The 25,404-nt window shown below is 40.5% G+C and overlaps 1 protein-coding gene across 1 annotated transcript; it reads right to left on the bottom strand.

Annotated features, from left to right (window-relative positions):
* Positions 1-1,505: 1,505 nt before the first annotated feature.
* Positions 1,506-25,179, bottom strand: LOC139464693 (uncharacterized). The gene is made up of 2 exons (XM_071246210.1): positions 23,866-25,179; positions 1,506-1,916 (listed from the first exon to the last, which is right to left on the bottom strand). The coding sequence occupies exons 1-2, from the start codon at positions 25,177-25,179 to the stop codon at positions 1,506-1,508; spliced, it is 1,725 nt and encodes a 574-aa protein (XP_071102311.1).
* Between the last annotated feature and the right edge of the window lie 225 nt (positions 25,180-25,404).

The following is a 25,404-nucleotide window of genomic DNA, read 5'->3' as shown; positions in this document are numbered from 1 at the left end:
TTCCATTAAACATAGGTCACAGTGACCTACCAGTGATATTACAAGATTATTATCACTTGTCATACTAGGCAGGTAGTCAAACAAAATAATCACTATATGCATACAACTTAAAACAAATCGGCAGAAAAGGATATTTTAGTGAAATGTGACATTGATTTTCATCAGTCTATAATCCTTAGGATGACCTTGATCACTGACATGTCTTGACAATGTGCCAAAACGTAGATATACATGATAGGATTTCCATAAGGCGTCCAAGCTCCGCGTGGTTTCAAAAAGGAAAGTGGAGCGACGCCGGCAAAACTCGAAAACAAAACACCAAAACATTCCCATTCACAAAGGGATGAATACCAATTCAAACAAACGACATTTTTCTTGATACTTAACAACAAACTACGTGTTAATCATGAAGGTGCTGACACTAAATACACTCAAGGGCGTGGCTTGTCTTGACCACAAGGGGTATCACAGCCAGTGGATGTTCTTGAACAAATACTAATATAAGCAAGACAGACTTTGATAAATGTAAACTGAAATTGTGGAGTCTTGGGCTTCAAATGTACAGGATGTGGGGGTAGAGGCTGAAGCTTCAGGTGTACATGTTATGGGGGTTGAGGCTTGAGCTTCAGGTGTGCATGTTGTGTGTGTGGAGTCTTTAGCTTCAGGTGTGCATGTTGTGTGTGTGGAGGCTTGAGCTTCAGGTGTGCATGTTGTATTGGTGGAGGCTTGAGCTTCAGGTGTACAGGTTGTGTGTGTGGAGTCTTTAGCTTCTGGTGTGCATGTTGTGTGTGTGGAGTCTTTAGCTTCTGGTGTGCATGTTGTGTGTGTGGAGTATTTAGCTTCTGGTGTGCATGTTGTGTGTGTGGAGTCTTTAGCTTCTGGTGTGCATGTTGTGTGGGTGGAGGCTTGAGCTTCAGTTGTACATGTTGTGTGAGTGGAGTCTTGGGCTTCAGTTGTACATGTTGTGTGAGTGGAGTCTTTAGCTTCAGGTGTGCATGTTGTGTGTGTGGAGGCTTGAGCTTCAGGTGTACAGGATGTGGGGGTAGAGGCTGAAGCTTCAGGTGTACATGTTATGAGGGTTGAGGCTTGAGCTTCAGGTGTGCATGTTGTGTGGGTGGAGGCTTGAGCTTCCGGTGTGCATGTTCTGTGGGTGGAGGATTGAGCTTCAGGTGTACAGGTTGTATTGGTGGAGGCTTGAGCTTCAGGTGTACAGGTTGTGTGTGTGGAGTCTTTAGCTTCAGTTGTATATGTTGTGCGAGTGGAGTCTTGAACTTCAGGTGTGCATGTTGTGTGTGTGGAGGCTTGAGCTTCAGGTGTACATGTTGTGTGGGTGGAGGCTTGAGCTTCAGGTGTACATGTTGTGTGAGTGGAGTCTTGAGCTTCAGGTGTACATGATGTGGGGGTAGAAGCTGAAGCTTCAGGTGTACATGTTGTGAACGTGGAAACGTGAGCTTCAGGTGTTCGTGTTGTGGAGGTGGAGTCTTAGGCCGCAGGTGTACAGGTTGTTAGGGTGGAGAATTGAGCTTCAGTTGTACATGTTGTGTGGGTGGAGTCTCGAGTCTCGGGTATGCATGTGGGGGAGGAGTCTTGAGCTTCAGTTGTACATGTTGTGTAGGCGGAGTCTTTGGCTTCAGTTGTATATGTTGTGAGGGTAGAGGCTGAAGCTTCAGGGGTACATGTTGTGTGGGTGGAGTCTTGAGCTTCAGGTGTACAGGCTGTGTGGGTGGAGTCTTGAGTTTCAGGTGTACAGGCTGTGAAGGTAGAGACTTGAGCTTCAGTTGTACATGTTGTGTGGGTGGAGGTTTGAGTTTCAGGTGTACAGGCCTTGAGGGTAGAGGTTTGAGCTTCAGGTGTACATGTTGTGTGGGTGGAGACTTGAGCTTCAGGTGTACATGTTGTGTTGGTGGAGTCTTAGGCTGCAGGTGTACATGTTGTGTTGGTGGAGGCTTGAGCTTCAGGTGTACATGTTGTGTGGGTGGAGTCTAAGGCTGCAGGTGTACAGGTTGTAATGCTAGAGGCTTGAGCTTCAGTTGTACATGTTGTGTGGGTGGAAGCTTGAGCTTCAGGTGTTTGTGTTGTGTGGATTGAGTCTTAGGCTGCATGTGTACATGTTGTTAGGGTGGAGAATTGAGCTTCAGGTGTTTGTGTTGTGTTGGTGGAGTCTTGTGTACTTGTAGTGTGGATGGAGGCTTGAGCTTCAGGTGTACTTGTAGTGTGGAGGTGTAAGTTTCAGCGTATGGGAGGATGGTTCTGAGTTCTGTGTGGCAGGATGGAGGGTGGCGTTTAATGTGTTGTGTCGGAGGCTGGACGCTTGATTTTCAGGTGTTGTGTGGGAGGGAGTAGACTGGAGTTTAAGGTGTTGTGTGGAAGAGTGGATGGTGGCGTTTCAGGTGCTGTGTGGGATTGAAGATGGTGGAGTTTCAGGTTTTGTGTGGAGTCTGGAGGCTGAGTGTCAGGTGGTGTGTGAGGCTAGAGGCATGAGTTCCAGGGGTTGTGTGTGAGGCTAGAGGCTGGAGTACCAGGTGTTGCGTGAGAGGCTAGAGGCTGGAATACGAGGTGTTGTGTGAGAGGCTACAGGCTGGAATACCAGGGGTTGTGTGAGAGGCTAGAGGCTGGAGTACCAGGGGTTGTGTGTGAGGCTAGAGGCATGAGTTCCAGGGGTTGTGTGTGAGGCTAGAGGCTGGAGTACCCGGTGTTGTGTGAGAGGCTAGTGGCTGGAGTACCAGGTGTTGTGTGAGAGGCTAGAGGCTGGAGTACCAGGTTTTGTGTGAGAGGCTAGAGGCTGGAGTACCAGGTGTTGTGTGAGAGGCTAGAGGCTGGAGTACCAGGGGTTGTGTGTGGGGCTAGAGGCATGAGTTCCAGGGGTTGTGTGTGAGGCTAGAGGCTGGAGTACCAGGTGTTGTGTGAGAGGCTAGAGGCTGGAATACGAGGTGTTGTGTGAGAGGCTAGAGGCTTGAGTACCAGGTGTTGTGTGTGAGGCTAGAGGCTGAAGTACCAGGTGTTGTGTGAGAGGCTGGAGGCTCGAGTACCAGGTGTTGTGTGAGAGGCTAGAGGCTGAAGTACCAGGTGTTGTGTGAGAGGCTGGAGGCTGGAGTACCCGGTGTTGTGTGGGAGACTGGAGGCTGGAGTACCCGGTTTTGTGTTGGAGGCATGAGGCTGGAGTACCAGGTGTTGTGTGGGAGGCTGGAGGCTGAAGTACCTGGTGTTGTGTGGGAGGCTGGGTGCTGGAGCACTCGATGTTGTGTCAGAGGCAGGAGACAGGTGTTGCAAGGGTTGTGTGGGAGGGGGGATGGAGGCGGGAGTTTCAGGGGTTGTGTGGGAGGTTGGAGGATTTTGTCATCTAAGATCTATTCACGTATACATTCAGTTCAAATGCCGTTCAAAGATCACAGAACCCCGAGAACAAACCATAAACATGAGATAGATCCATATCACATTTACCCATAAGAAGCCAGCCAAGCCACATACGAGTATTTGGACCCATGACTCTGGTTGTTGAAGTACATGCATCAGCCTTTCACAAGGGCTTAGAATTGATGAAACCGTTGCAGACACTTTCAAGGAGGATTACACTCATGGGTCTGTTGGCCATTTGTCTAGCACCAGGCGTTTTAATTATTGCCTGCAAGATTAATATACATGATAAAGTAAGAGGAAGCAGACTTGTGTTTGAACGAAGTGGGCCACACTTGCTGGGACTGCCAATTTGCTCGAGTCAAGCTCCCCATTGAATGTGATTAAACGGAATGTGTGTACAAACAGGTGTGAAAGCTTTATTTACTTCCCCGTCAGCATCAGCAGAAAGAGTCTGTCCAGAATGCAGTCCCCATGCAGTTGGAGACAGCATGTTGGAGTGTAGCGCTGTTCATAGCCATTTAGGTGGCGACCTGTAAGAGAACAACAGATACAGGAAAATGTTCAGATGCAGCATACACATATGAAACGATGAGGTCATTGAAAGGATGCTGTCGAGAGGTCCGGTAATAAAAGAAGGAATGAACGTGTCAGTTTTGTATCGAAATGGAATATGATTGTACAAATCACAATATGTTTTGATACTCTATTATTCTTTTACATGAAGAGTGAGTGAGTGTGTTTTACGTCGTTTTTAGCAATGATACAATGATACGTAGGACGTTCCCTGTATCATTAGATAGTGGTGTCCCTATGTGTGAGTGCTTAATATGTAAACAACCATTGATGCAAATCAGTTGGCACTATATAAAATGGGGCGGTTCACTCGGGCTTTTATTCCTTAGGAATAAAACAGATACATAAAGGCTCGCATAATACAATTCTTATTCCTGATATAGGACATTTACGATACAAAAACACACTCGGCTAATAATCTCTATTTAATCAGACATTATGACTGAGAAGATAACAAGGTATCCATAATCCAACAAGAATCTCCGATTAATCAGACAATCTATCAAGTTCATTTTAAATTTCTGACAAAATAACTCAGGACAGATTATTTATTTATTTCAGAAATAACCGAGGGCTTAAATGTTTTCTGACAAGATATTTCACGAGACATATGGAATATTCTATCTATTATATACTTTTTTTCTGTAGATATTCTCCCTACCTACAGGGACGTTTCACCATTCCTTGTATTTGCGACTTAAAAAATAGTTTCGTCTTAAAAAATATAAACAAAAGTATCAAAATATATATACAAAAACAACTTTTACAAAAAAATATCCTCGAAAACTAGGAAACCGCTGTTGGAAGCGAAAGAAAACACGCTGGTCAAGTAACAAAAATGGCGCTTTGCAAAACGAACAGTCTCGATTGACAAGTTAAATGAGAAGTTTACAGTTTATAACAAAACATTTTCAAGAGAATAACAAACGGCAAGAAGTGATATTAACTATATTAATGACCGTCTGTCATTATTTTGCCTTGTCAACTAACGTACAAAGGTCCTCAACAGTTTGTATACCGACCAGACACTGAAGATAAAGGGAGATAATATAAGGGAGGTAACTTCTGTATGACAATAGTTCCGTCAACGTGTTATGTTCACTGCAATAGAAGTATCACTTTTCTCAACTTCAGAAAACTCTTTGACGTATAGAATATATCATGTGATTTGAAGCTGCATCCAGGTACGTAGGTACGCTTTTAAAATGATTATTACAGATATTATCTTGTTATTGTTTTAGGGTTATGGTTAGTTGTAATAATAGTTGTAATAATTGTAGTGAGGTGAAATTGGGTTTAATGTCGCGTCAAAGATTATTGCACTTATATAGCGACGTGCATGTACGTGTTTGTGTGGCTGCATGTACTAGTCCGGACTAATGCCGATTTATAGGGCTAGCACACTGAGATACTACCATGCCGCAGTTTAACATGAATACCCCACTCAGACACAGTATACTGACTCCGAGCCGACCAGTCCTTGTTTTAACCCCTTAATGCCGGGCGCCACACAGGGTAACAACAAGTACCATCTTTTAACGTCTTTTGGTATGACGCGGTCGGGGATGGAACCCCGGACCTTCCGCTCTCCGGCCCGACGCTCTACCATGAGAGGGGCGGTCGGGTAGCCTAGTGGTTAAGCGTTCGCTCGAAGACCCGAGACCCGAGTTCGATTCCCGACATGGGTACAATGTGTAAAGCGCCTTTCTGGTGTCCCCCGCCGTGATATTGCTGGAATATTGCTAAAACCGGCGTAAAACCATACTCACTCACTCACTCACTCACTCACTCACTCTACCACTAGACCACGGAGGCGGTCTAATAATGGTAGTAGTTGCTGAAGTAGCAGTAGGTTGTTTGCTATAGTCCAGTCGGCGACCTTTAAATAATATTGTTTACATTCAAATCTAGACCAGATGTGCCGTTGATTGATATTTTGAGAAACGTTCTTCGCCGTCGGGGTACGGTGACACGCAATCTCCCAAGTAAACGAAACAAAATTGTTATACCTATCACTGCAAACACGAAAACGTCGTTTTTTTCCGTATATGGTCATTGGACGGAAAAACGACGTTATTTGGACGTTTTCAAACCATCGTTTTTCCGTCCAAATAACGTCGTTATTTGACATCGGAATTTACTGGGAGAGAACGATAGCGTTAAGCTCCTCCCTTTCTTGATTGACATTGTCAATCAAGCAACAGAGTCTACCGGTATTTCTACTTCTCAGATTTCATTGGTCAGTCCCCGCGTGTTAGATTACAGGCCCGCGTTTGACGCTGCACTCGAAGCTCTTAGCGGAAGTACTGAAATCAATCGTTCTGCGCATGCGGATTACTTAATGTCTTGACCAAATTTTCCGTTCTGTGCATGCGCGATTTCGCGTATTGTTTCCTAGATTTAATGTCACCACTATTTGACAATGGTTCATAAACACAGTCACGTGAAGGTTCGGAATCGTAACGAGTAACTCCATTTAAATTTAAGAGGATTCCCAGTGATATGGGAGATTCCAAGATGAAACTATTCTTTGGCTGTCTAGGCTGCCACCCAAACCGATCTAAACGGGACCCGATAGCTTATTGTATGCTATATAGTCATATGGAAGTGGACAAGAACTATACATTGTATTCCGGCCGATTGTTCTTGCATTTACTTATAAGTCAGGAAAATGGACTTAAAAGGGGAGTTGTTGAATGTAATTATTTTAATTATTAAATGTTGCCTATACACTAATCTGGACGAACTTCTCATTGCTCTGTTTATGTCATCCTATATACTATTAGTATGTTACCGTTCTAAAGTCAACCTCTCACATAACATTATATTGTTCATAGTATCAAAGTTTAATCAACAATATCAAGAGTAGCGATTTAAACCACTGAAACGCCCAAACACAAGGCTGTTATCAAGCGTTAGTGCAGACGTGATGCATCGTAAAAACTGTATCGTGATGTCTTTAGAAATTCAATTATTACTACGAGATAGTACGGCAAACGCTGACTCACCGGTGGAACAAAGACAATATCGCTAATACAGATATAACGTATTTGAATGTTAATACTAAAGACAAACAATCATTATTTTTGCAGTGACGATATAACACGTATACACGTTTATTGTTAACTTTCATCAGTTTTGCTCTTCATTTTAATAACTTTGTTTTCACATATATATGTAGCAATACCCAACAAGCATGTCATACATAATTATGGGGCAGTTTTCAATCTTGTACTGACTTACCCTGGTGTTAATGAGCGAAGTTTATTGGCTTGTGTGTAAAACCCCGTTTTTCTGGTAATCCTATTATTACTTAGTTTATTTCTATCTAATGACACCCTGTTCTCTGGATCATGGCTCCGTGACTATCCATAGCAATTAAGATGACCATTCAGTTCAAGTAAATGAATGAGTTTGTTTTGACGCTACAGTCAGTCAAAAAACCAATGCTGTGAGGTTTGATAACACACTTCTACCAGGTCGAACATCCTGGATCCTCATTTTCTGACCTAAATAACCTGGACAGGAAATACTGCTGATAGCCTCTGGTCAACTCAGCCGCGCCACCGCAGAATGTTCGTCCAACTCTGCAGGGGGCATTCTCAGTGGCTTCAAACGCGCTGAAATGTTTTCGCCTTGCATCCAAGATGGTGGACAAGTGAAATCGTATGAAATTTGGCTATTTTAGGTCCTATCTCTTTTTTGATTACCCAATAAAGTCAATTCATAGTTACACGGTTGTGAAGAAGCTTACAACTTTATAAGACTTATTCATCTCATTCCAAAAAAGCTACTCGCGCTCACATAAAGTTGTAGTTATTATGTCACACTTTTATTTCTTTAAAAATATATTACATGTTCAACAATAACAATTAAGATGAACATTCAATTTCCGATATAAGTAAATGAATAAGTGTGTTTTACGCCACAATCAGTCAAAGACCAACGTTGTCCGGTCTGATGACACACAATCTACCAGGTAGCACATTGTGTACACCCTATCCCCATTGAAGTCTCCACTGTGGGTATTCCTGGGGACGAAAAGGCCCCATGTACCTAGGAATTTCATCAATACATTCATGCGCGGCATTCTCTGCCTAAAGAAGATCATATAGTTAACATGCTAATCCAACTCGAACTACCATCCCGCTCAAGATGAATGTTTTATGTAACATCCAACAGGCCCACATTTACGCACGCACGCACGCGCACACACATATTTGGATTTACCAATCCCTGAATTGAGAAGACGTGCGTTACGAAGCTCCTCCAAGTCATCATCAATATCCGTATATGTCTGTGATATCATTACCCATCCAAAGCCGAATATACATTTATTGTGTTTTCTTGACAACAAATGTTATAATTGGGATAACACTTTCTGAGTAAAGTACAGATTCTCGTACTTTCTTAGGTTGAGCCCTGTCCGGGATTTGAACCCACACTGTGAGTGAGGCACCCAATCGCCAGAACACAAAGTTGGCGATCTAACCCAGCCACCGAACCAAAAATGTTAGTCCAGATGACGTATACTTTCTGTACTCCTCTGACAAGAGAAAAATGGCACGGCTTCTATGACCGAAAGCTTTGAACCAACAATGCCTTTAAGAAAGTGGTCAACAGTAACACACATTATATTTGGATACCACCTTCTCAGTAAACTACATATTTTTAGGGTGGAGATAATAGACGTTGATGGTTGATTATCAATGGACAAATTAAACTGACTGATATAGAAGATTTAACGTGCGCTTTCCGACTACAGCGTATTTCGCACACGGGCCTGGTCGGACCATTTAGTGTATTCCGAGAAGGGTGAAAGTGGTGTGTGCAACCCAAGAGGGGGCTTTTAGGGGTTGCTTATATTGATTTTTTGAAATTTTTAAATTTGGAATAAATGCCGAGGTGGGTGGAGGAGGGAACTAAGGGAGCCGAGTGAGGTGGGTGTTTGTATGTTTATTGGATTTTGGATTGGTAGATTAATTAATTTTTAGATGCGCTTAATTAGGTCTGTTTTGATTAGGAATACGCCTAGGGCCTTGAAGTTTTCTAGTTTATTTTGAGGGTTTAGTATTTCATCTAGAGTAGGAACCTTATTTAGATTGAGGGCGGTTTGTAGTGTGGTTCTGTGTGTTTGATAGTGGGTGCAGTGAATGAGTGCGTGTTCTGTGGTTTCGGGTTGTTTGCAGTGGGGGCAGTTGCCTGTGGTGTGTCTTTTAAGTTGTTTTAGGTGGTTATTTAGGTTGGTGTGTCCTGTTTGGAGTTTTGTAATTAATCTGTCAATTTTTTTAGAGGGGTGTAGGATTTTAGGTTTGGCTAGTGGTTTTCTGAGCACTTTTTTGATTTGGCTATTTGAGTTTTGATATTGATTATGCCATTTTTTGGTTATTTTTTGTTTGTTTACACTTTTAATTTCTGATTTTGAGATGGGTAGGTTTAGGCTTATTTCTGGTATTTTGAGAGATAATTTAGCTGCTTTATCGGCGCTTTCATTGCCGTAAATTCCTACGTGGGCGGGGATCCACAAGAAGGTTATTTGTTTGCCTGCTTTTGTTAGGTCGTTGGAGCTTTTAAGTATTTGGTTTATTAATTTAGGTCGTTTTTTGGTATTTTTGTTTTGGAGGGCTTGTAGTCCACTAAGGGAGTCAGTGAGAATTAGGATTTTTTTTTTGTTTTTAGATTGTTGGTTATGCAGGGCTGAGGCCATGCCCATAAGTTCGGCCGTGAATATAGATTGGTTGTTAGGGAGTCGGTAAGATTGTGTGGATATAACTGGTTGTGTGGTATGGACTCCGAAGCCTGTGTGGTTGGAGATCGGGTCTGAAGATCCGTCAGTGTATATGTGACACCAATTTGGCCAATTTTCGTGTATGTATGCAAGTGTGGTGGTTTTAGCTATGTTTGGGTCGGTTTGTTTATTTATTTGGTTAGCTAGCGTTGTGTCTATTTGGGGTATTTTGAGTTTAGGGGTGAAGATATTTGATTTTTTGCAGTTTTGTTTAAGATTTTGAGTTTGGTGTTCATTGAGGTAGTTAGTTATTCTTTGGGATATTGGGGTGAGTAAGGGGTGTTTGCGAGCTAGAGCTTGGTTTCTTGGGCTAATGTTTTGGTTAAGTAGGTTTTGGATGAGAGGGTTTGTTTGGGACGCGGCCCAGAAATTAAGGCTTAGATGTTCCCTGCGTAGATTTAGTGGCATTTCTCCTGTAAGGGCCTGAAGTGAGGTGTAGGAGGTGCCATGTTGGGTGCGTGTAATTAGTTTGAGAGCCTGATATTGTATTGAGTCAAGTTTTTTAGAAAGAGAGTTGTTTAGGGTATTGTATATGGCACAGCCGTAGTCTAGTTTTGATCTAATTAGTGTTGTATATAGTGAGAGGAGGGTATCTTTGGAGGCTCCCCAGTTAGAGCCGGTGAGACATCTTAATGTGTTAAGGTCTTTGCTGCATCTAGTTTTTAGGTTTTGGACGTGAGCCTCCCAGGTGAGGTGTTGATCGAAAATAAGTCCTAAGAATTTTGTTTGTTTTTAGAATTTGATTGTTTGGTTGTTTAGCTGGAGGATTGGGTAGGCAGGTTTCATGTTTTTATGTTTGAATACTACTCCTGTTGTTTTATCTGAGTTAAGGGAGAAGCCCCATTTGTCTGCCCATTGTTGTATTTTATTTAGAGATTTTTGGATTAAGTTTTCTGCCATTTTAATGCTTTTAGTGCGGATCCATAGGGCTCCGTCATCCGCGAATTTTGAAGTGTTTAGTTTAGGGGATAATCCCTCGAATAGATCATTTATCATTATATTGAAGAGGGTTGGGCTGAGGATGCTGCCCTGGGGAGTGCCATTTTCTAGGGGACACTGGTCCGATAGTGTATGGTCTATACCCACGGTAATTTTGCGATTGTTTAGGAAATCTTGGATGAAGTTTATTATTTGACCTTTTAGTCCTATTTTTTTTAGTTTTTGTATTAGCCCGTGGTGCCATACCATATCGAAAGCTTTAGAGAAGTCGAGGAATATGCCTATGGTGTATTGCTTGTTTAGCTGTCCTGTTTTTATATCCTGTTCTAGTCGGGCAAGGTTATCGAGAGTTGATCGGCCAGGAGTGAAGCCGCTTTGGTCAGGATTTATGATGTTGTTTTGGTCTAGGTAGTGCTGTGGCCTATTTTTAGTCATAAGTTCCATTATTTTGCAGAGATTTGAGGTTAAGGAGATGGGCCTATAGGAGTTTGCCTGATCTGCTGGTTTATTTGGTTTAGGTATTGGGATTACTAGAGCTTCCTTCCATGAGGATGGGACCTGTCCGTTTAGGTAGACTAGGTTGTATAGTTTAAGTAAAGTTTGGAGTAGTTTGGTAGGTAAGTGTTTGATTATTTGGTAAGAGGTGAGGTCTAGGCCAGGGGCTGTTCCTTTTTTTCTATTGTTTAGTACGTGATTTAGTTCTTCTATGGTGTAAGGTTGATTTATTTCTAGGTTGTCTTGTCTGTTTTCTTTGGAGAATTTGGTTTCTTTATTTAGTTTATCTTGGAATTTCTTACTGAAGTTACTGTTGCTGCTAACTTTAGAGAAGTGTTTGGCTAGGTTGTTGGCCTTTTGGGTGGGGTTAGTTGAGTTGTTTATATTGGGGCTTTTTTTGTGCCGTTTGATGCCTCGGATGGCGTGAATTTTGCGCCACACCTTCCTAGCGTCGGTGTGGTGATTTAGCTCCTCACAGAATTTTTTCCAGTTTTTGGTTTTAGCAGTTTTAACTAGGTTTTGCACTTGGTGGTTAAGTTCATGAGCTGTTTTGAGATGAGAGGGGTCTCGTTTAGCTCTGTTGAAAGCTGATTTGCGTTTTAGTCTAGTTAGCTCTATTTCCTCATTCCACCAAGGGACAGTGGGTTTTCCTGGGTTGGATGATTTGAAGGGGATTGCGGATTTGGCTGCGTTGATTATGAAGTTAGTTAGGTTTTGACAGAATGTTTCGGGGTCTGTTGTTTCTAAATCGTTTAGATTAGCTTTGTTGCATAATTCTTGGAATTGGTCCCAGTTGGCGTTTTTGTACTGAAATTTAGGTTCCTGTTTAGGGGTTTGATTTGGTATTTTTATATTTCCTAGGGTTATATTTATGGGAAAGTGGTCGCTGCCTAGAGGTACTGGGTGGACGTCCCACATCAGACTTTGTGCTAAGTCTGGCGTACATATTGTTAAGTCGATAGCCGACATGGTGTGGTGGGTTTTGTCGTATCTAGTTGGTTGGTTATTGTTTAATAGTATTAGGTCATTTTTTTCGATCCACTCTGATATTAGTTGTCCATGGTTGTCTAGTTTATCTGCAATGCCCCAGGTAGGATGATGGGCATTGAAGTCTCTTAGGAAGATGGTTGATTTATTTCCTAATTGGTAAAGGACATCTAGGTCTGTATCTTTAATTGGTTTTAGTGTTGAGTGATAGATGTTAATGATTTTTATTTTTTGGTTATTGATGGTGACTTGGATTCCATTAGCTTCTAGATTAGGAGTGTTTACTTTAACTTCCTCGTAGTTAATATCCTCTCTAACGTAGATGATTAGACCTCCTCCTGTTCTGCCTGGCATGGTTTTGGACCTGTCGGTTCTCACTGCGTTATAATTTGGTAGGTTGAATTTTGTTTTATGTGAGAATTTGGTTTCTTGAATACAAGCTACATGGGGACCTTTATCTATTTTGAATTTAGCTTTGAGTTCAGAACCATGGCCGGCGAGGCCATTGGCATTCCATTGAAAAATGTTTAGGCCTTCCATTGGGAAACTGGGTGGATTTATGTTTGGTTTAGGCTTGGTTTAGGTATTTACTTTAGTAGGTTATTGAGGTTGCTGCTGAAACGGTCGAAAGAGGTGGTGACGAGTTTTAGTTTATGTGCTACACCAAAGAAGGCTTTGGAGCTGGCTTCTGGATTAGACTGCTTTAACACGTAAGCTAGTAGGAGGACTAAGTTGTTTAGATTTTTGCTTGCTACGTTTTGGGTGAGTTTTTTTCTATAGCTTTTGGTTTTTGGGGCTGACAAGGTAAGCTCGTTTATTTCCTCTGAGGATGTGTACTCGTCCTCTTCGGTTAAGTTGTCTTTAGTTTGGTCAATCTGTTCGGTGGTGGGTTGCATGCTGGGTTTGGGTGCGAGAGTCTGAGTGGTTTCTGTAGTTTCCCTGTTGACTGGGTGTTCGGGGGTTGCCTGTAGGTTTGGGAGTGTTGTTGCCCTTGTGGCTGTGATGGCTTGTGTTGGTGCTGGTTGTGTGGTGGTCGTTGTGCGTTGGGTTTTGCTTGCGGGTGTAGATGTGGTAATTGTAGGGTGAGAGGCGGGGAGGGTGAGAGTGTGAGTTTGTGGGATGTGTGGGGTGTTTGTTTCATTTGCGATGTATGCGTCTCGCTGATTTTGGTCCCATACGGAGACTGGGTATACTGTTTTGCGTGCGTGAGTGTTGTTGTTTGAGGGTGGTGTTGGTAGTAGTGGTTTGTATGCTTGCGGTGTGTGTTTTTTGGTTTGGATTTTGGCCGTGTTTATGTCTATATGTCTGTTGGCCTGTTGGGTGAGTGATAGTCTGTGGGGGCATTGGTTCGAGAGTGATGAGTGTTTTATGGATTTGCAGTGGATGCACCAGGGTGTGCATATGCCTGGGCAGTCCGTTTGAGCACAGTTTTTGCATTTAGTTTTTTTGAAAGTACATTGGTTAGCGGTGTGATTATATTGTAGGCAATTAGAACATTGCTTTACTTGCTTGATGTATGGTTTGACCTCTAAGTTATGGTTAGCGCCGAAAGTGATATGTTTGGGGGCTTCAGGGTGTTTAGCTGTTTTTTTGAAGTTTATTATTACAATAGGTGTGGGGGTGGTTTTCCCGTTTCTGTTTGATTTAATCCTGCGGAGGCTAGTTATTTGTGGTTGGGTTTGGATAGTGTTAGCTTCTTTGGCGTATATGTCGAGGTCCTCGTCGGTTTCCCTTGGGTGCACTCGAATAACTCCCCTAGTGTATATTTGCCAGTTAGGTTTAGAGCTATTTACGGTGAATTGGAATATTTGTTTAATTTTAGTTGCTGCTATGTAGGATTCTTGATTTGGGAAGATTATCTGATATCCTTTGAAACTACGTTTGATGTTTAGGTAATTGATTTTTTGTTGCCTTAGCCACATGCCTATTTTATTTATGGTCAGTGTTGGAGCTAGTTGTACTGAGGGGGTGGCCGAAAAAAAGTAGAGGGCACAAATTAAAGCCAAAACTTAACTTATGAATGATTGGTAATGGGAAATGGACAATGGGCAAACGGGAGGCGGGGTAATCAGCGCCATGCCAGTTATCTGTTGGCTTCCCTTGTTGCGTTCCCTTCTTTGCTATCTTTTTACTTTTGTTGTTCTTACAGGTACAAATATATGTTCTCTGCCTCATAGCATTTAATAATATGCACCTGATGAAGGAGAAAGTATATATTCCGAAACGCAGTGTTCCTCCGTTGACATCCATAAATATTTTTCCTTGTGTGTATCAGTTCTTAATGCCCTTCAAAGACTCAATCTAGCTTTGTTTTTAAAAGTGGTGATATTTGCGTAGAATATAATATGGTCATGCCTATATACATTTGGGTCTTTGTCTACATAAGCATTTAGACATACAATTTAGAGCTAAGGACATTGCTAATTCTGCAGGCATGAAGTACGTCATAGCAAGCTGTGATCTTTATTCATACTTTAGTTATTCGTAATGGAGATCTGTAACTGAAGTTTACCGTAATCTTCGGCAACTCTCACCTCCTGACCAGCTGAACGTCTTAGTGCATTCAGATGCCATTGTAAAATTCCAGGCTGCCCCTCTTTCTGTGATGTTTTGACGGATGAAATCTATTGCGTTATAATAATCTCTGTTTGCTGATATATAATATGTACATGTAACATATTTACGATATTTTAAACGTGTAATTCGATGCATATGCAATGCAATGTGAACATAAGTGCGGATGCACGAAGGCGGTTATAGTCATAGTTATACTGCGATGGATGTAGGGGAATGGTAGGGGGGTGTATGTATGTATGAAAGCACGAATACCGATACATGAGGGCGGATATAGTTATAGTTCGATGGATGTTGGGGAATGGTGGGGGGATGGATTATGTATGAAAGCATGCGCATGGATCCATGATGGCTGACGTAGACATAATGGTGGGGAAAGAAGAATGTGATGTGTGAGTGTGTGTGTGTGTGTGTGTGTGCGTGCGTGCAAGCGTTGTGATACGAGGGTTGGCGAACATGTTGTCAGATGATTGTGTGAGTAAGTTAAGTGGTTGAGGATGTGGCAGGTATGAGTATTGATACATGCTGACTTGGGGTTGGGGGACTGGGTGTGCCTGTTCTGAGGTCTTTTGTTTCACTCACTTATAGTGTTTTCTTTCACTCAAATACTGTTTTACGCATTTTAATGACTGCAACTGTAGTGACTCAAAGGTCATACTGGCCGGGCATTCAACATATCTACCCCAACTACATACGTAGCCATTTTTATGGTGTACAATTCTTCTTCTGCCTCACACACACACACACACACACACACACACACACACACACACACACACACACACACACACACACACACACACACACACACACACACACACACACACACACACACACACACACACACACACACACACACACACACACACATTAATTGTTTTATTAAATGTATCTTCGAGAGTCAGTAAGAAACTAGAAATAACTGCCTTTGTTCTGTAAACCTCACCAAGTTTCAGCTTTCGCCTCTTCCTTTGTGGACTGAGGTTTCACATTTGTAAAATGATCTCTCTTATCTGTCTGTACCATCAACTTAACTGCCCTCACCCCCTGCAGTTTTCCTGTCCCATATTGCCAAGCAGGTGACCCACAAGGAGGAATACCGCCCTCCCTCAGTCCAGTGATACTGTGCCTAGCACAATATGTTGGGAATACGTAGCCTTGCTGTGGGCAAACATTTTGTAACAATTTGGCAAACTTTGATATGTAAACAGCAAATATTATTCAGTTTTATTTCAACAAAAACGGAAAAAATCGGATCCTACTTATTTTGTGGATACCATAACAATAAATCAAGCCAATAGATCGTTTGAGCTGGCATGAATATAAAAAATAATTAGCAAGTCGATAGTCATAATTCCCTCTGTTGGTCCCACGTGAAATGTTCTTCATGAATAGAATAGATGGCTGATAGACGTTCGACCGAATAATATCATATGCTAACTTCAACTGTTCATCTAATTTCCATGAATGTATGTTACATAGTTCATATGTTCATGGGCTTCTTCACTAAATGTATAGTGTGGAGGACTACTTCACTTGAGGACAAGTAACATAAATAATGATGATAATTATGATAGTATTGCCATTATTATTCCTTCAGATTATTAAAAAAAAGTTATTATGTTTTCATAGAGAGAAAGAGGTATGGAGATTGTGAGATTATTTTTAGCATCGGAATTGTTAACATAATTCTTAAAGATATTATGTTTTGTTTGTTTATTGTTAAATGCTGCACTCAGCAACGTAAGGATATTAAAACATTACATTTAGGTTCAGTTGCATTTTTATATTTGTATCATTTTGCAAATGTTACAGAGACCTGATAAGGGATATATAATAATGTATAGTCGCTATTCTTAAAGTAAGAATATGTTAGATTTATCAACCAGAAATATTGCACACAAGAGGATAATCATATTTCATGACACAATTTTTTAACGTCGAAGTCAACGATATTTGTGTATGTTATTGCTACATGACACAGATACGTCATGATAAAGCAATTAGAAATTGGCATTTGATGATATAAGATAGCTACGCGATAAATCACAAAGAACAAAGAAGGAAGCGATATTTATTTCACGATAAAACATTGTTCTATCATGACGTCATTTATTGAGATTCGAACATGCACTCGCAACTTGAAAAGTAAAATTTGTAAATTTGACCTTATTTTTGAGAGGTATGTGTCTAGTGAGTTGTTCCCAATAAATTTTACTGGAGAATCCGAAAATGAGAGTGATATGACAATCGGTATTGGGAGAAAAGGTACAGATGATTGACGAGAAAATTGTGAGAATATGCGGGACCAAACTCAAATCCTAAAATGGATTTATCTAGCATGGCCGCTGTCGGATTCTATTCAAGGAATCATCATTATTTAAGTACGGGTAAATATTGTAAAGCGTGTATTTTTTCCTAATTTAACATCCTAAAAGAGGCTGTACGTAATGTTGATATCTCATATAGAAATAAACGAGTCTCGGTCGTTGTTTATCGTACAATAAACAACTCCCACTCGTCGTTTGTTTCTTAATAACATGACCATATACACTAACATTATATCTTTTCATGTTTATCGGTCAACAAAAGCTACATAAGCATTTCCATTATCATGAGAAACCCTTGCCAAAATTAAAGTAGCGCCAACTGCACCATTGCGACAACATCAGGAGCATGTTTCATGATTCATTATAATAAATGATGACATTGGATGCTCGCAAAAACGCGAGCTCATTCCGATCCACTAGTTGCACCCGCCACAAACACATCCAAAGGCAAGCCAATCGTTCACCCGAAAAGGCAGAGAATTGCATCTGATATCATTTTTGTCATTGATACGTCAAACCTGGAAATGCCGTCTACACGTCCAACACAAAGCCCAAGCCAGGACCCAAATCCTTCAAACCCGGCCAAAGTTCTGTTAATTACATACATTTCCCCCTAACCTTAAATAATCTATACTAGTTCTGAAGTAAATCGTATTTACCCGTATGAATCGTCTTATGTTATTTATTGCCGATAAACAGAATATGCACACTTTCTGAAAGTACTGTGTGATAAGTCACGCACCAAACCTATACTCTCGATATACATGCTGCTCTTACTTAAAAAAGAATATTGGGTTAACAAGATACGTATATTAAAGTACCATGCTTTCCTGATGTGCTCTCATTCTAATTTGAAATAATGGCATAAATAGTTACCACTCATCTTTCAATATTTTTCAAATTTGGGTTAATCACGAACATATTTGAATATGTACAACATCTTTACTTACTTATCTTTATACTTAAAGGCATCAGGTTTGTCTGTCATAAGACCCCGAAACAAATATGTCCAACACAGCCCAATATTTGGCTCTTGGCTCCTTGTTCTTATATTTTATAAGTATTGTTTAAACAACTGTTTTTTTCTGTAAAATATGTTCATTTCAGAAATTAGATGTTATTCTAGCATTAGGTCTGTGGTACGTTTACTGCATCAGCATTACATTAAAACGATATTACATTATATAAATCCATACAGAGGAAATGCTTAACATTTATCTTTTAAGGAAGAGTGCAGGACGACTTGCTTTATACATATAAATGTGGACATATATGTATGGACATTTGGATGATACAGATATACCTCCTTAAAGATAGTGTTCGTAGATGACTGTAGAAAATGGAATAATTATGTGAGTAATCGGGTTAATACCACGTTCGGCAATATTTAGCCATATTGCGATATTGGTTTTCAACATACAAGACGGACCATGAAATTATGACTTGAATTTGGACCTGACTTTCTGGTGTGATGTAACACCCCAGAATCTCCGGTAGAAAAAGGGCTCAAAGCACGAATTAAGATCACGAGGTGATACTGATGTATGCATCTGGGTATATATCTGCGTAGTATTACTACCTTAATTCATCAGTATATATGTATTTTGCAAAAAAGGATATTATAGGATCGACGCTGACATGCGCATATAACCTATTCACCAGTGCTGTAATATTTCATTTCTTCTGACACATATCGACACAAGAAATTATATCTAAATTTAAAAGGAGCTCAAGTGGGATAGAATTTTGAATCTGAACCTGTTGAATAAGGCTTGTTTCATTTTGGGCTATAGCATTGCCGCAAGGCCTGGGCGGAAGGGAACACCTGTTTGCACCCATCAGATACCAATCACAACTTCTCTCTCCAAACGAAAACAAAATACGATAAATGTCGGAAGTGTATCCTTCTAATTTTCTATTTAGATACATGTTTTAACTTTAAAGTAATTATATGTATCTCATGTATTATTGGTATCTGTGATGCTGGTACCGTTTTGTTGCCATTGTGTAGCTTTTGTGGAGTTATTATGAATATCAAATACATGCCTTGAAATATGGACTTGTGAAAGAACTCATCATTGAATCATTTGCATTTAAATTAATGCATATACCATTTACTTGGCGTGTATGGACATATTATCCATCTACTTATACACACTTATTATGGATAAAAAAAAGAATTTCATTGTACTTTATTATTTAAAAAAATACCCGTGAAGATCCGGGTTAGAATAGGCATTCAACAACCCATGCTTCTACGAAGGCGACTTGGCTCGCTGACTTGGTTGATGCATGTCATCGTATCCCAAATGCGTAGATCGGTGCTCTTGATGATAATGACTAAATGTTTGGTCCAGACTGGATTATTTACGAACCACCGTCATAGAGCTGGTATATTGCTGAGTGCGGCGTTAAACAACAAACAATCAAACAAAATCTATATAATTATTAAACACCTTCCAACAATGAGAAATTAAACTTATATTTTCTAAATATTCTGTTATTTTTATAACATAATTTGATTCATAATTAAATTATTGCGTTGCTTTCTTCCCTGTCATTCAATGTGCATGTTCAAACCCCTAAACTTTTAATATTTCATTTTTCATAAATGGCTACGTTAGTGCGTTGCCTAGATCTCTCGTTACCTACTCACAAGAATAGATTAAAATAATTTGTTTTACTATCATATTTCTGTTTATCTAATTCATAATACGAAATTGATAATTCATTTATAATAGTATAGATCATATTCGTGTATATCACTATCTGATGCTAAGGTTTTATTTCAGAAAATATAATTAATTCAAAATGTAGAAAGATACACAATTTGCCATTATTTGACTTTTAAACTGTACAAAGTATGATATAATGATCCGAATACCTGTAACGGGTAGTATTTAAGAAAGAAATATTTGTCGAGAAGTCCCATTTTTCAGATATGCCCTTCAGTAGTATTATTGCATATCTCCAGAGAGAGGTTTACATTGTAGTTCTCATTATTTGTGGATAATTCAAAAAGCAACATAGAAAATATATATGCTACCATGACGAAAGAATACAGAGTATACATAACTCGCAATTCTATATTTTCAGCAAACAGCCCAAAACCGAAACTCCACAACATATCCGATTACACTGATTAAGGCTGTCCCAGTTCTCCATGCGATACTGACGCCCGTTCGTCTCCCAGACCATACAGAATAAATTTAAAAGGAATCCAGCTCAAGTCTAGAACGATTTGGCAAGCCTAGATTGCCTTAATTCTATCCATGAAAGTAAGCATTAATAAAAAAAAATATTGTTCTTGTCTGCTTCAGATTATATTTTGTAGATACTTATTTTAACTAGGAAAATTGTACTGACACCGGCGCTGTCCCTATTGAAGCTATCCATAAGAATTTCGAATTGCCGTCCATTGTTCGATGTTAATACATCGATGACAAGTGAGGATATCATAAAGTAATCGTTGATGCCGCGCTACACTTTGATAAAAATTATAATCAAGTTGACTGGTGTGTACATTACTACAGTGAACATGTACATGATCATGCCCTAATAATCAAATGCCGTAATGTCAAATACTAATGTATTATTGTGTGATGAATTTAACTGGATCAGTGGTAACATGTGATATTAATATTCAATCAATTTCTTTCCTGGTTGGTCCATCCATGTCTACAAAATGAAAATAATACAATTAAAATGGAGCATAGAATAATTCTTAATTTCAGGCTAGAGCTGTGGAAATCTAGACTTTCCCAATCATTATAGACTTGAGTTGGTCTGTTTTACATTATTCTCTTGGGTCAACGTCACAGCTCATACCATACACTAACAAGACCAGCTTGCCCCCCGCCGGAGCGCCTGGATTTTGGTTATATCATCTAACATGGCAAACTCTGCTCTTAAGTAAACAAGAACCTAATCAGCGAGGGGTCCTTTGTCATCCCTATGTGGCTGCTTATAAAAATTTGATATCTTTTCCCAAAGACCTGGTTAATAATATATTTTCTGCTGAATATTCGAAACAAATAGAGTGAGTTGGTACTACATGTACATATGTATACGGTTCTATTTTAAATGACTGCAGCGCTCCATTATGAAAACAGTTTGATTTAACGCCGCTCTCAGCAGTATTCCAGTGATATATGACGGCGATCTGTTGTATATGAAATATATGCAAATTGAATCTTGAATCTTGAAAGTTGTAACATGTCCGCAAATAAGTATCACATGCAGTATACAGTATATCAACTGCAATATACTGTATACATCAGTATACAGTGTGTCGCGAGCTCTGCGCTGGGCTGGAGCACACATTTCCTACACCTCTCCCTTCGGCAAACACATCACGAGGGTTGCAACGAGGTCACAGGTCAGGCGTGCACTCGTGAGTTGTCTAATACGGTCAAGAGTAAGATCTTCCGGAAGACCACTGCACTGGAGGTATGTGGATTATTGAGGAGGTACTACGTGTTTGGAACTGGGAGTTGAACACTAAGCACTTTTAGAGAAGAGCTCTCAATAAAACGTTATGGACTCGCGGACGGACTTGTGTTTTCATTTCAAGACGTACATTTATCAGGTTGAACTTCCTAACTGTAACAATAACTGAACTTTACGCCTTTTATACACATTTGTGATGGGGCGACAATGCGACAACGAGACATATTTTGACCTTGAAAATGTCGCGTTACGGCATCGTCGCCCTTTTGTAAAATAACGAAAAGGATTATCAAAGAGCGACAATGCGAACACGCGACAATGCGAGAAATGGCCAATTGTCGCGCTTTTGTTAATTTTGACACGTTTTGCTTGTTTTTGTAAAGGCGTCAATGCGACAATGCGACAACGAGACAATGTCCCTTCCATAGTAATCCGTGCAAATAAAACAGTAATGAAATAGAAGTCTGACATGCCAGTTAAAAGATAGAGTGTTGCAGCTTCTGATTTCATAGATCTTCAAGAAGGGTTATCAATAATGGGATGGGTGATGAGTTCAACTGCATACGCTGTGATTAACAATAATGCTCCGAGTCAATACATTTTGTCAAATGTATGACATGTATTACGTGAATGAACATATTGTTTATACTCGTCCATGTTTTTGACGGACAAAATAATTTACATGCTCGGTAAAACTGAGGACGGGCATCATTGTGTGTTTCCGTGCTTTGTTCAGGTGAACAATTGACTTGTCCTTGCATGTTTTGTGACGGGTGCCACTTGTGTGGCAGGATACGCTCACCTTTTCCCGAACACCCATTGGATGACCTGAACCACTTCGGATTTTTATCACACATCAGTCTGATACACCATGATATAACTGAAATACTGAAATACTGTACAGTTGAAAATGATGTTTAATGCGATTACCGTAGTGTGTTATTGCAACTGTTCATATTTTGTGCAGTGATGTTATGTAATATGTAAAAGAAAGCATATTAAATTATCCAACTGATTTGAATAATATACTTGCGTCAGTGTATTTTATTAACGCCCCAAATCGTAATTTAAACACATAAAATAACAGATCACGCATGGTGCCTTGACTTACTACTAGATTTAATGGGCCACCCCGGAATAAAATAGTTCCCCCCAAAGCGAGCAACATATGTTTTAGTAGGTTTACAAGAAATATATTCCAAACAATATCCTCATTAGATGAGAAGATCTTTTGCAGAATTACCTCAGTAAGTCAATTACAATGACAGAGCGTCGTAATACATTTACATCAAGTACAATACGTCAAAATGGCCGACACGATAAACGGGACGGGAGATATTTTCGAAGTTGTTAATTAACCTGTGGCTATTTCAAGCCTCTGGCATCACTGATCAATTGTCCGATCATTGAAAGGTGATTGTGAAGATGTGTCAAATAGATACTAAGGTAAATTCATAGATTTCTGTAAATTGTCACTGCGACAATTTGGATTTATTTTCGTGTTTTTTCTCTCTGGGATGGGTTGCAGCGAGGGTATCCTTAAATGGGCTTGCAACCACGCTTCTGTTTGAATTCGTACCAGGGAATTCCAAGGATTTTCCCCAGGAATGTGGAAGTAGTCAGTGTTTACGCCTTTTCAAGAATACAGTCACGTGAAGAACGTCATGTGACCGACCTCGCGCCCAAGTCGTATATCTTGTAAACTTCACATTAAAAAATTAGTTATTGTTATAACCAAATAAAACACAACCCATTATCCGATAGGGGTAACTGTACATAGCCGTTACCACAATAAACTTAGTAACATTGTTTGGTTTGACTTCTTGGCGCGTGTCTGAATTCCATTAACATGTAACATATCCTAAAACTAGCTTATCAGCAAATCTCGCTGCACTAGGCGCGACAGATACTAGAGCAAGGCATGCCAGAAATACGAAACCTAAAGCTTCGGAAAGGAAGCCTTGGACATCACGTGCGTCGGGGGACCAGCGCCATCTGATTGGCCGTTAACAGTTGTACAAGGCGGAGCAAAAAGCATCGTTTTTCCGTCCATTTTACGCTTGAAAAACTCGACCCTTTTCTGGACACTTTCTAGACGCTGACCAATTAATCAATTTTAATGAATTTTTAGTCGTTTTTCCGTCCAATGACCATATACGGGAAAAAACGACGTTTTCGTGTTTGCAGTGTATATTAAGAATTTCATTGGTTTATCCATAACGCGTGACTTCGTCTCCTAGAACAACATGGTGTCTGCGAGTGTCATACACGACTCGCCGAACTTTCTGTAAGTCTCGGTCAAATGTTTTATAACAGTAACAACAGTAACGCTTTATAAATGAATTTCGGTATCAAAAACAATTGATTACTTACCGGTCTGTTACTGACGTCATTGTTTGTAGTGGAACTGACGTCATCGTTTGCACTGATTGTTCTCGCCGTGTCCCCATGGTACAAAGAGCAGGTGGTGGTGGTGATGAAGCCATGGTTAACTCTTCCAATATTCCCCTTCATCTCGGTTGTCTCATCCATCTGTATCGGAGTAGATCTGGCATCCTCTGAAGTTCGTTGGTGGCCAGTGTCATCAAGCCTGTGGTTGGTGTTTGTTGCAGTCTTGTATTTCCTTTGTGGCAATTTGCCTCGACCGTCAGAGGACACCGATGAAGATCCCAATGCTAGGTGTTGACAGAAGATTTGGGAGGCAACTCGACGGTAGGATTTGAAGGCCAACAGAAACAGGGGTAGCTTGAAGACAAGGTACACATAGTTCAGGAGAATAAGGCTGGTTCCAGTAATGGAGAGAACAATGTCATTGTCACTTTTAAAATGAATTTTGAAGAAGTTAAAAACCCATATAGGGATAAATGTTACTATGTAGGTGATACATACGACGAGGATGCCCTTTGCTTGACGGACATAAAGCTTGGTAGCGGAGGCGGATGTGATGGAAACGTTGAACATCTCTTTCTTGCGCATATGGAGGCATATGCGTGTGAAGGCGATGATTATCATTGCAAGTGGCAAAATGATGTTAACGAACATACAAATACATACAAACCAGGCATTTTGTTTACTAACATTAAATATATATATGACAGAATCAGGTTCCTGATAGAAGAAGTTGTCTCCTGCAAATACCAGACTCAAACATCCAATCACCACGAGCCAGGATACTACCATGAAGATAGTGATTAGTATTGGTTTGTAGTGGACTTTGTAGAGAATAGGATTGCATATGGCTATGTGGAGGGCGAAGAGTGTCATGGCCAATGACAGTCCAGACACACAAGTACAGACGCTCATAACGACCCCGTGTACAAGGATGGCCGTCTGCAGGACATCTCTGTGAGGGTAGGTGTACATGATCCCATTCATAACAAGCCACGATAGTCCAATTCCTGCGTCAGCAACAGCCTGGTTCATGAGGAGACGTCCTGAAGCTTCTATCATTGTCCTGGCCTTGTAGATCAGCAACATCAAGACAGCGTTACCAAGTACGTTCAGAACATCACAGCACATGAAAGTGATCTCCATGATATGCTGAATGCTATCAAGCAAATGATTAGTTTGGTTAGCGTCATGACCTTCGCATCCAGATGACATGTTAGTAGCATTGCATTCTGCGGCTATTTCCTGAGGAGGTAAAATGTCAGAGATGTTAAAACTCACGGCTGATGTGTTGTCCATGTTGGTGTGCTGTCCACTCTTCGGTGAAGTGGCGTCAACATACGCCTGTACATGGCAGCAGGTGCAGCTGACCAATGACAGACCCTGCCTTGTGTAATCAATAACTGACCAACGATAGGCTAGAGTAATGTGACCACGGAAGTCCCGATAGATTTAAACATTTCTTAGCAACCATAAGGATAATTCATTTTAGTCATACCTCTTTGCAATACCACAAAATTTAAG

Source organism: Haliotis cracherodii, unplaced genomic scaffold (assembly GCF_022045235.1).
Source record: "Haliotis cracherodii isolate W230 unplaced genomic scaffold, xgHalCrac1.p SCAF_17, whole genome shotgun sequence".
In the NCBI taxonomy this organism is placed as follows: Eukaryota; Metazoa; Mollusca; class Gastropoda; order Lepetellida; family Haliotidae; genus Haliotis; species Haliotis cracherodii.
Note: the sequence above shows the minus strand (reverse complement) of the source record. Positions and strands in the feature narration are given on the sequence as shown.

Coding starts and splice junctions, on each gene's coding strand:
- LOC139464693 (XM_071246210.1), bottom strand. CDS start 25,179: ATGGACAACACATCAGCCGTGAGTTTTAACATCTCTGACATTTTACCT. Junction 1,917..23,865: donor ATGACGTCAGTAACAGACCG/GTAAGTAATCAA, acceptor GTACACCTGCAG/CCTAAGACTCCACCAACACA.